Source organism: Sorex araneus, chromosome 1, assembly GCF_027595985.1.
Source record: "Sorex araneus isolate mSorAra2 chromosome 1, mSorAra2.pri, whole genome shotgun sequence".
Lineage (NCBI taxonomy): Eukaryota > Metazoa > Chordata > Mammalia > Eulipotyphla > Soricidae > Sorex > Sorex araneus.
The window spans coordinates 224,351,183-224,363,507 of record NC_073302.1 but is presented as its reverse complement, the minus strand read 5'-3'; the positions used below and the strand labels follow the sequence as shown (position 1 = coordinate 224,363,507).

At 43.9% G+C, this 12,325-nt stretch overlaps 1 protein-coding gene across 4 annotated transcripts in view; it reads right to left on the bottom strand.

Annotated features, from left to right (window-relative positions):
• Positions 1–12,325, bottom strand: part of RCBTB1 (RCC1 and BTB domain containing protein 1) — a 55,409-nt gene that overhangs the window by 19,066 nt on the left and 24,018 nt on the right. For all 4 annotated transcript variants that reach the window (XM_055143501.1, XM_004604487.2, XM_055143512.1 and 1 more), the window contains exons 5-6: positions 7,675–7,841; positions 2,411–2,569 (exon numbers count right to left, since the gene is read on the bottom strand). In XM_055143501.1, coding sequence (XP_054999476.1) covers positions 2,411–2,569; positions 7,675–7,841 — 326 coding nt within the window. The remainder of the gene's footprint in view (positions 1–2,410; positions 2,570–7,674; positions 7,842–12,325) is intronic.

Sequence of the window (12,325 nt, the reverse complement as noted above, 5' to 3'; positions counted from 1 at the left end):
CTTAATTGCGTAGCCTTGGGCAACTCATGGAGTCTCCTTTAAACAGGAGAATCGGGGCCCTTTAACAATTTACTCGGCACCTACAGTGTGCCAGGACCTTGTGGAAAGCATCGAGGACTCTTCGGTCAGAGGTCAACAGGTCAGAGGTCAACAGGCGGTAAGTGCTGTACCAGAGGAATGACAAAGGACTGAAGGAGCAGCGGGGAGGCGCAGAAGCCTCGGAAACACTGTCCTGATGGAGATGGGGGGGGGCTGGAGGGGCCCGGGCAGGGGCGCAGGAGGCCAGAGGCAGGCTCAGAGCAAGAGGGGACAGGACAGACACAGGCAAGGCAGTGGCTAGCGGGGAGCAGAGTCGAGAAGGAAAAATGACAACCGGGGCATAGAATTCCAAATCAAGTGCCGAGGAAAGAGGAACGCAAGGCTTCACGGCAGAGCTGAATCACGTGGTCAGATCACCCTGGCCGTGAGATGAAGGGGCGGTGGGGCATGTGAGACCAGAGGTCACTCAGATGACCACTCCTTGGGACGAAGAGGGACAGTGACAGGGACGGACAGTGGCGGCAACACTGGGACCAGGACAGGGAGCACTGGGCAGGCTGAAAGTGACACTTTCACAGCCACCACTGCCATCACATGAGCATCTATCCGCCTTGTTCCAGAGACTCAAACACATTCTGAAAGAGACCAACTAGCTGCAAAGAGTTTCTTGGATACCCGTTCCTGCTGAGACCTCTGGAAGGATCTTGGGAAGGGGGGGGAGGGCTAAGCCAGCTCCTGCCCTAACAGTCTTGACAGACACACCCATACCCCAAAACCACCACCATGTCCCCAGCTGGACCGTCCAGTTTCACAGTCCGGATTTTCTGGAGCACACAGCCATATTTGTGGCACATGACACCTCCAAACTCTACCTCACTGATATCCCAGTAGTAGCACACCAGACTGGATGGGAAGGGAACATGGAAACTAACCAATCTCAACTAACAAAAACATTAACACAGAAGCCTTAATTCGCAGTAACAGCTCAATAAACCCTCAGGCAAGGACTTAACGTCTCCATGGTGAGATACAACAATTTTCACAAATTTTTTTCTACAGAAATATTTTTTTGACTGTTCTGGAAATATTTTTCGACTGTTCTGTTAGCCATTTAGAGGTAATAAGCAATATAAAATAAATTATTATGGGCCTGCTATGGGGGCAGGCTAGAGGGGAGGTTGGGAAATTGGAGTGCAATACTGTACAACTAACAACTGAAATGTGTATTCGGGTTTTGTGACGGAAATCTCCAGGCTCTCACGGAGTTCAGGACGGGCGATCTCCCCTGCCGGGTGCGAGCACCAAACCATCAGGTCCACACCATTGGAGAATGGATAAATAAATGTGGTCTTACGCTTCAGAAAGCCTTACAATGCTCCAGGGTTACAAGTCCTTCACATGCATTAACGTGTTTAATCCTCATAAGAACCCTATCACGTGCCTCTGGAGAAGAAGCCAGTATCATCTCAACTTCATTTAGCTTTCGTTTTTCTGGGAGCCTGGTAGTTACGTCCACAAACTGCCTCTGGCACCATATAAGCTCATTAGAGGCCATGATCCAGAAACTGACAAATCTCCGAAGGGAGCAACAAGCTACACAGACACCTTTGGGCCCTGAAGTTACCATCCAGTTAAAAACTTAACTCCAGTTGTACCACCATTTAAAATTTTAGAATTCCTGGTCCAGTATCTCACTCTATGCCACTGATGTACTGAGAATAGCACACCATATTTGATGGGGTATAAAGCAGAAGGCAACCAATCTCGATTGAACTAAAAAAAAAATTAGCCCTTGTGTAGATTACTAACATGTTGTTACAGGGTGAGCCTTGTTGCTAATATTAGAATCTTTATTTAAAGGTAAATCTCACAGTTTAAAAATTTGTGCTAAGAGGGCTAGAGTGATGGTACATCTGACAGGGTGTTTGCCTGGCAAATGGAGAAGCCAGGTTCAATCCCCAGCATCCTAGATTGTCTCCCAAGTCGATGGAGTGATTCCTAAATACAAAGCTAGAGGTAAGCCCCAAAGCAAACAAACAAAAATACAAATAATAACAATTCTGCTGAGGAACAAACATTCTTTGGTTAGTAATCCATCAGGAACCAGTGAGCCATAAAAACAGAGCACTGGGGCTGGAGCGATAGCACAGCGGCCGACCCGGGTTTGAATCCCAGCATCCCATATGGTCCCCTGAGCACCGCCAGGGGTAATTCCTGAGTGCAGAGCCAGGATTAACCCCTGAGCATTGCCAGGTGTGACCCAAAAAGCAAAAAAAACAAAAAAAAACAAAACAGAGCACTGGTCTTCCCGCAACCTACCCACGCAGTTCACAGAAGGCGGTGGAAAGAGACGGGAATGCAGAGAGCTCACCTCACCGTTGTCCAGAACAGCCATGGACGAGGTCTGGCCGCAGGCAATGCCTACCACCCTCTTGATGTGTAAACAGTTTGTGACTTTTCGAGGAGTCGGCTGATTTGCTGTAGAGCCTGAGCCCACTTGACCACAGTTGTTGTAGCCCCAAGCAAACACCTGCACATAAGGGGGGAAGAACAGAAAGTGAAAATAATAAATTCTGGGATGGGGAGACAACATGGGTGCGAGTGTCAGGGTCTCAGCCTGGTGTGCATGGGGGCCTCTATCAAACCCTGGCCCTGGGGGGCTCCCCAAGTACCATGGCTGCCCCCAACACTGCCAGGTGCGAGCACCAAACCATCAGGTCTATACCATTGGAGAATGAATAAATAAATGTGGTCTTATGCTTCAGAAAACTTTACTATGCTCCAGGGTTACAAGTCCTTCACATGCATTAATGTGTTTAATCCTCATAGGAACCCTGTCACGTGCTTCTGGAGAAGAAGGCAGTATCATCTCAACTTCATTTAGCTTTTGTTTACTTTTGGGTCACCACAGCAGTGCTCAGGATCACTCCTGGCAGAGCTCATGGGCCTTACATGGTCCTGAGGACTGAACCCAGGGTGGCCACATGCAAGACAAGTACCTTATCCACCGTGCACCCCTCCCTGCCCCAACTCCGCTCTGCATAAGGAAGTGGAGACAGAGATGGCAAGTGACTTGCTGGAGGTTCTAATACTTGTAAGTAGTGAGAGAGAAATTTGAAGGGAGTGTCTTGCTGTGTTCTACTGCCTTTATAATTACACCTTGTGAACACCCTCCTGCACATCAGCAGGAAATGATCAGTAACACAGGTAACAGCAATGTGGAAAACAGACTTACTTTGAGGGGCACAAAGACTTCTACCTCATGGAAACCGCATGAAACCAATATGCGCTTTCTTGTCTCACTACTCAACAGTACGAGATATTACATAATCTTTCACTGATAACTCAGTCATCTCAGCTGTAATTATCAGTCATTGTTCCGCATCATAACGCAGTAGCGCTCACAAATGTTAACGAGACACATTTCCCTATGGAAACGACACCGGGTCAGGAGGCCACTCTCAGTGTCAGGATCTCAGAGTACTGGACTCTAATCCCTTCCCTCCTGCTCAGCTGGGCCCCATTTACTCTGGCCTGGGAGTTGCCAAGTCTGGAAACAAGGTTTCTATAAAAAGACACATAGATGACTGAGTTAAAATCAGTAGCAAGGATTAAAAAAAAAACAAAAAAAAACCTTCAGATTATCAAGTTGTCCTATCAAACAGGAGTGTGGCCAGAGTTAAAGGGGACAAGGGATACCGGAAGCCAAAGAAACCACTGGCTCTAGGGGTCAGCCGAGACTTCCCTCCTCCATCAGCCACCCCAGCCCTGACAGAACCTGCCCTTCACCTGCCAGCGATAATGCACACGTCCCAAGTTCTGGTTTTCACAGTTCTTCCTTTTGTCACCATTTTCTAGGTTCACGTGTGTCACGCTGCCCAAGGCAACAATAGTGAAACCCACTGTGATCTTAAAAATAATAGGTGCTACAGATCTGTCTCACAGGTCCAGAAGTGGTAACCCGCTCCCACTTCCTGAAGGCGGGGTCTCGGAATGTCCAGAATCCTCATCAGCACGGGCACACTTTCCAAAGCAGCACAGTTAAGGGCAAAATAAGATTAAAATGAAGCAGGAACACAGGCTGTACAAATAAATGAATCTATCTAATTTTCACCACCATTTCTCTGCACTTCTCAAACATCCTTTGTTCCGTGAAACAGAGTTTTTTTATTTTAAAAGACCTGGGGGAAATGGATGACGACTCTGGTTGCACTAGCTCAGACATGGTCTGGGCAATAGCCCTCAGCACATCAGTCAGGGAATGTGGGATCCCTGCATTTCTCCAGCTTCTTCACCCACAACCTTCCTGCTTGGTAAAATCACTGTGACATCACGGAAGGACTTAAAAAAGGGAACAACATTTGTGTTTTAAACGTCGCAGTGATACAAGAAAGACTGGACAGTCAAGTCGATAAAACAGCCTAAGGAGCAAGAAATCAAGGCAACAGTCCAGGAAGATAACACGGCCTGAACAAAGGTTATGGACGTGGAGGAAAAAAAATGATAAAAGAAAGCAGAATCATCAGATTCTGCTGGCAAATAAACAGCCCAAATCTGTGACCAACCTCAGAGAGATCCACAGCTGAGCCGACCCCGGCAAACCCCGTCTCCAGGCCCAGGCCTCCGGAGCCTTCCTGGGCATGGAGGGGAGCCGAGTCCCCACCTGCTGGAAGGCCCAGGGCTCCACCCACACCCAACTTCTCCTGCAAATAAGTGTCTCGGCTGCAACGCCATGCTGCTAAACCACCTCAGGAGAAGCATGGCCAGATAGATGGGAAAGTCGTGCTGAAGCCCACTGCGCGCAATGAGCAAAACCAGTAGCATACAAGGCTCAACTAGCACCCACCAGCATTCAGAGGCTGGAGTGATGGTACTGCATGTAGGGCATTTGCTTGCACATGGCTGACCCAGGATTGATCCCCAGCATCCCATACGGTCCCCTGAGCCCAGCCAGGAGTAGTGCAGAGCCAGGAGTAAATCCTCAGCACTTCAGGGTATAAACCAAACCAAAACAAAACAATAAGCTTTGAATTTAGAGAATGAGCAGGTGGTCCTATATCTACTGAAATGCTAACTATCTGCTGTGACATTACATTATCTGAAAAATAAGCAAATATAGCAAAGTAGCAAGATGAATGGGGCCGGAGGGATAGCACAGTGGGTAGAGCATTTGTGCTACACGTGGCTGACCCAGGTTCATTCTTGGCCCCTTAAATGGACGCCTGAATTCAGCCAGGCATAATTCCTCAGTGCAGAGCCACGAGTAACCACTGAACATTGCCAAGCGTGGAGCCCCGCACTCCAAAAAATTCAAATTAATATGCAAAATCTGTTGTATTTCCTGGGACTACATTAAACTAAAAAGCTTCTGCACCGCAAGAGATACAGTGACCAGAATACAAAGACTATCCACAGAATGGGAAAGGATATTTACACAATACCCATCAGATAAGGGGTTGATATCAATGGTATATAAAGCACTGGTTGAGCTCTACAAGAAGAAAACATCCAACCCCATCAAAAAATGGGGCAAAGAAATGAACAGAAACTTTACCAAGGAAGAAATACGAATGGCCAAAAGGCACATGAAAAAGTGCTCTACATCACTAATCATCAGAGAGATGCAGATCAAAACAACCACAAGATACCACCTCACACCACAGAGACTAGCACACATCCAAAAGAACAAAAGCAACCGCTGTTGGAGAGGATGTAGGGAGAAAGGGACCCTTCTTCACTGCTGGTGGGAATGCCGACTGGTTCAGCCCTTCTGGAAAACAATTTGGACGACTCTCAAAAAATTAGATATTGAATTCCCATTTGACCCAGCAATACCACTGCTGGGAATATATCCCAGAGAGGCAAAAAAGTACAATCGAAACAACATCTGCACATGTATGTTCATCGCAGCACTGTTTACAATAGCCAGAATCTGGAAAAAACCCGAATGCCCCAGAACGGATGACTGGTTGAGGAAACTTTGGTACATCTATACAATGGAATACTATGCAGCTGTTAGAAAAAAGGAGGTCAAGAATTTTGTAGTTAAGTGGATGGGCATGAAAAGTTTCATGTTGAGTGAAATGAGTCAGAAAGAGAGAGACAGACATAGAAAGATTGCACTCATCTATGGTATATAGAATAACAGAGTGGGAGACTAACACCCAAGAACTGTAGAAATAAGTACCAGGAGGTTGACTCCATGGCTTCGAGGCTGGCCTCACGTTCCGGGGAAAGGTCAACTCAGAGAAGCGATCACCAACTACATTGTAGTCGAAGGCCATGTGGGGGAAGGGAGTTGCGGGCTGAATGAGGGCTAGAGACTGAGCACAGCGGCCACTCAACACCTTTATTGCAAACCACAACAGCTAATTAGAGAGAGAAAACAGAAGGGAATGCCTTGCCACAGTGGCAGGGTGGGGTGGGGGGGAGATGGGATTGGGGAGGGTGGGAGGGACACTGGGTTTACGGGTGGTGGAGAATGGGCACTGGTGAAGGGATGGGTTCCCAAACTTTGTATGAGGGAAGTATAAGCACAAAAGTGTATAAATCTGTAACTGTACCCTCACGGTGATTCTCTAATTAAAAATAAATAAATTAAAAAAAAAATCTGTTGTATTTCCATATGCATTTCTGTTGCATTTCCAAATACCTGGAAAATATAGTGGTACAGCACACATCTGGCAAGGAGTTTTATGCAAAATGCATAAAGAAATCATAAAGCTAAACAATTAAAAAAACTGATTAAAAAACAGGCAGAGGGAGGGGGAGGGGAAAGAGGGAAAGAGAGAGAGAGCGCGCGCAAGGGAGCAAGAGGGGGAAGAATGGGAGGGAGAGAGAGAGAGATATTGGTGGGAAATGTACCCTGGTGGAGGGATGAGTGTTTGAACATTGTATGACTGAAACCTAATCATGAACAGCTTTGTAAGGATCTATCTCACAGTTATTCAATAAAAAAAAAAAAAAAAACTTAAAAAAAAAAAAGGAGGGGCTGGAGCAATAGCATAGAGGTAGGGCGTTTGCCTTGCATGCGACCAGCCCGGGTTCAATTCCCAGCATTCCATATGGTCCCCCTGAGCACTGCCAGGAGTAATTCTTGAGTGCATGAGTCAGGAGTAATGCCGGGTTTGACTCAAAAAAAAAGCAAAAAAAATTAAAAAGAAGACATGAACAATACTACTTGTTGCTAAACAAAAATCCTGCCACTTGCAGTAACATGGAGAGACAGGCTATTACACTGAAATTTGAAATAAGTCATTTGAAGAAATACAAACACCATGTAATTTCACTCAGGTGTGGTATACAGTGAAGACTAACAGATGACTAAGTTAAACAGAAATAAACTTCTGGACTACTAATTAGTGGTTAGAAGAAAGGAAAGAAGAAGTCAGAATCTGGGATATCGAATACGCCACGGGGAGCTTGCCAGGCTCTGCTGATGACATAGCTAGAATAGTCAGATCAGAGACAGTAAGTCGAATGGTGGTAGCCAAAGCTTCGGGGAAGGAGGGAGTGGAGATACTGTTTAACGAGCTCGAAGAATTAGAAGAGTACTGTGGGTGGATGGTGGAGGTTTCATTTCATCATTCATTCATTCATTTCATCACAACTTAGAGACTAAATCAGGGCACTTACCTCTCCATCAGCCGCCAGAGCCAAAGAGTGATGAGAACCACAGGCTACTTCAACCACTTGCTTGATCAAGAGATTGGTACAGACTTGGATGGGGGCAATGCCTTGATTGGTCGTCCCATTTCCAAGCTGGCTATATCCGTTGTGGCCCCAGGCGTAAACAACTCCATCTATACATGATGGCCACATACAAAGAATCAGCTCTAAGCAGACATGGTAATTCCTGTACTTGCCTCCCCAGAATTTGCACAACTCACTCTCCAAGCCTAATTTCTTACACATTGTCTCCTACTATAATGTAACCACTGATAATGAAGGGTTGGGGCAAGAGGAATGGATAAAAAAAGATACAAATCTATTGAAGAAGGGATTTAGGATTATACTGATAGCTTTGGGCCAGGAAGTCAAAGTATACAAATTGTACACAACTGAACAAATTATATACAAATTGGATCTTCTCAACCCTTTGTCCATCTCAATAGTTTCTGTGCTGGGTACCATGAAAAATGGGCAGAAAAAAAAAAAGGAAAATTCAATCCTAACTTTTACCATACTTTACCAAATATCAAGTCTAAAGCAATCCTTGGTATGTGTATAATTTGCAAAGTCAGAGAAAAGAGGTATACTATTTTTTTTTTCTTTTATTGATTCACCATGTGGAAAGTTACAAAGCTTTCAGGTTTAAGTCTCAGTTATACAATGCTCAAACACCCATCCCTTCACCAGTGCACATATTCCACCCCCAAGAATCACGATATACCTCCCCTCTTCCCCCCACCCCGCATGTGTAACTGGTAAATTTCACTTTACTTTCACTTTACTTTGATTACATTCAATATTTAAACAAAAAAAATTCACTATTATTGATTTGGAGTTTCTCCCCCCTAAAGTCGATCTGCTGAAAAGAAAGCATTTGGTAATTTGTTTTCCATTGCTGAGAATGAAGAGATATGAGGTCAGGAGGCCGCACTAGCAGCAGCATAGTTCTGGATTTCTGTATTTTAGTATTTTAGTAAGTAAGTCCAGAGAAATGTCTGCCAGGAATCGCAACATTGTAAGCTTGTACGCAACATTGTAAGCTTGTACCTCTCAGCTACTTTATATTCCACATATGAGTGAGATCTTTCTATATCTGTTTCTTTTTTTCTGACTCATTTCACTCAGCATGATACTTTCCATGTTGATCCACTTATATGCAAATTTCATGACTTCATGTTTTCTGACTGCTACATAGTATTCCATTGTGTAAATATACCAGAGTTTCTTTAGCCAATCATCTGTTTTCGGGCACTCTGGTTTTTTCCATGTTGTGGCTATTGTAAACAGAGCGGCAATGAACATTGAAATGCAGATGTCATCTCTAGTATACCTTTTTGCCTCTCTGGGATATATTCCCAGGAGTGGTATTGCTGGGTCAAATGGGAGCTCAATTTCTAACTTTTTGAGAATCGTCCATATTGTTTTCCAAAAGGGCTGAACCAGTTGGCATTCCCACCAGCAGTGAAGGAGAGTCCCTTTCTCCCCACATCCACGCCAACACCGGTCGCTTTTGTTTTTGGGGATGTGGGCCAGTCTCTGTGGTGTGAGATGATATCTCATTGTTGTTTTGATCTGCATCTCCCTGATGATTAGTGATGTTGAACATTTTCTCATATGCCTCTCAGCCATTCAGATTTCTTCTTTGGAAAAGTTTCTGTTCATTTCATCACCCCATTTTTTGATCGGGTTGACAGTTTTCTTCTTGTGGAGTTCAACCAGTGCATTGTATATCCTTGTTATCAACCCTTTATCGGATGGGTACTGCATAAATATCCTTTCCCATTCTGTAGATTGTCTTTGTATTTTGGTCACTGTTTCTTTTGAGTTGCAGAAGCTTCTTAGTTTGAGATAGTCCCATTTATTGATCTTTGTTTTCACTTGCTTGGCCAGTGGCATGTCAGCTTTGAAGATACCTTTGACTTCAATGTCGTGGAGGGTTTTGCCAACCTTATCTTCAATGTACCTTAGGGATTCTGGTCTGATGTTGAGGTCTTTAATCCAATTTGATCTGACTTTTGTACATGGTGATAGGTGGAGGTCTAAGCCCATTTTTTTGCATGTAGCCGTCCAGTTTTGCCAACACAATTTGTTAAACATGCTTTCCTTGCTCCACTTCACATTTCTTGCTCCCTTATCAAAGATTAGATGATCATATATTTGGGGGTGTATGTTAGAGTATTCAACCCTGTTCCATTGGTCTGCAGCTCTGCCTTTGTTCCAGTACCATGCTGTTTTAATGACTACCGCTTTGTAGTAGAGTTGGAAGTTGGGGAGGTTGATTCCTCCCATTTTATTTTTCCCAAGGATTGCTTTAGCTATTCGTGGGGGCTTATTGTTCCATATGAATTTCAGGAGCACTTGTTCCATTTCTTTGAAGAATGTCAAGGGTATCCTTATAGGGATCTCATTGAATTTGTACAATGCTTTGGGGAGAATTGCCATTTTGACAATATTAATTCTTCCAATCCATGAGCAGGGAATGTCTTTCCATTTCCTCGTGTCAAAGAGGTATACTATTTGAACATATTACACATATTTGAGAGCTTCTCTCTGGCTGAATTATTTTAACAACTTTTATGAATATACCGCGATTTACAGGTTATTCATGATTGAGTTTGAGGCACACAGTGTTCCAACACCAATCCCATCACCAGCATCTTCCACCCAAATCCAATTTCCCTTGTATCCCCAAGCCTGCCTTTTTAAAATTTTTAATCTTTTTTAGGATTGTGTAAAGTGATTTTTCTGTTTTGCGTCATCTCTGGAAGGATTACTCGTGTCTTTTTCCCTAAGGCATTCCTGCGTTTCAGGAGTAACATCCCCAAGTCATGCTCCTGACTCCGCCTTCCCAGGAAACAAAGCCATCACTCTGGGAGGACACCTAGACCCACCGACAACAGCACCCAGGGGCTGCTCTCACACTGCTGCCACTGACTGCAGTCCCTGCATGACCGGAAGAGCATGTGAGTAGGTTTCTGGTGACCTCTAGCACAACTCTGATCCCAACACATCTGATATCTCTTCCTGAGACTCTGAAGAAGCTCTGAGGTATGTTTCGCAACTCCTTCTCTTTGCTACAGAAACTAATGACAAAATGCAAATGGGAAATTTCATCTTTAAGATGAGGTTCATGATTCTAAAGGGTTTTTTTTTTCCAGAAACACAATATCACGTTAAAATTCCAACAGGATAAAAAGATTCAAACAGGGGGCCAGAGAGATAGTACCTGGGCCACCTTGCATGCAGCTGACCTGGGTCAGCTTTGATTCCCAAGCATCCCGGAACGGTCCCTCAAGCCTCACCAGGAATGATCCCTGATGCAGAGTCAGGAGTAACATCTGAAAATTGCCAGATGTGGACCAAAAACTAAAACAACATCAACAAAAAAACAAAACAAAAAACAAAAGAAGAAATGTTCAAATGGGAGTTTTCCTAGGATACAAAAAAATGAACTTGGACAGATATACATACATTATTCTTGAATAAGAAAACGCAATATCAAAGATGCCCATTTTTTCTACACAAATTCATAATTTTAAAATAATGGTTAAAAATGCTTTGAGTTACTTTCTGGGCTAGAAAAATTAGAATGTCCACTGAGAAGAACAAAAATAGGGGCTGAGTGATAGTACAGGGGTTAAGGCATTTGCATTGCACATGGCTGAACCAGGTTCGATCCTGGCATCCCACATAGTCCCCTGAGCACCACCAGGAATAATTTCTGAGTGCTGAACCAAGAGTGACCCCTGAGCATCGCTGGGTGTGACCCCAAAAGCATTAAAAAAAAAAAAAGAACAAAAATAAAGATTAAAAACTCTAAGAAGTAAAAAAATAAAGTTAACTCTACCAAATACGAAAACCTGTAAGTTTCTAAAACTTGAGTTCATATTATTTTCTTGCTATTCACATTTATTAAAATATATTCAACTTTCTTTTGTGGGGATCACACCCAGGAGTGCTCAGGAGTCACTCCGGATAGAACTGGGTGGGGCCACATAGGTTCCTGAGATTGAACCTGGTCATACACATGTAACAGCAAACTCATCTGGGTCAGGGCTTTTGTTCTTGAAGAAACTTTGAATCACATTTTGTTTCCTTGCTCTGGCCTGCTGAGGTCTATTTACTTCTGGTTCAGTCTGGGGAGGTTGTACAATTCTAAGAATTCATCCATTTCTTCTAGATTCTCCAGCTTAGTGGTACAGAGTTAGCTGTTCATAGTCATCTCTAAACATATTTTGTATTTTAAGGTATCTGTTGTATTCTCTCCCCCTTTCATCCTTATCTAAATAATACGGGTTTTTCCTTTTTTTCATGAGTCTGGCTTAAAGTCTGTCAGTTTTGTTTGTTCTTTCAAAGAAAAACAGCTCTTGGTTTCACCAACCTATTGTGCTGTTTTCTTGATTTCCACGTAATTGATTTCTTCCCTAAGTTTTCTCATTTCTTTCTTTCTACTTACTTTGGGATTTATTTATTGTTCTTTTTCTAGTTTATCAAGCTCTGAGGTTGGGTTATTGATTTGAGATTTTTCCTGTTTCCGGTGTAACCCTGAGGGCTCTGGATGGCCCCTTGCCTGCTTTCCCCAGAGGTTCTGACAGTTTGGATCTTCACACTGAAT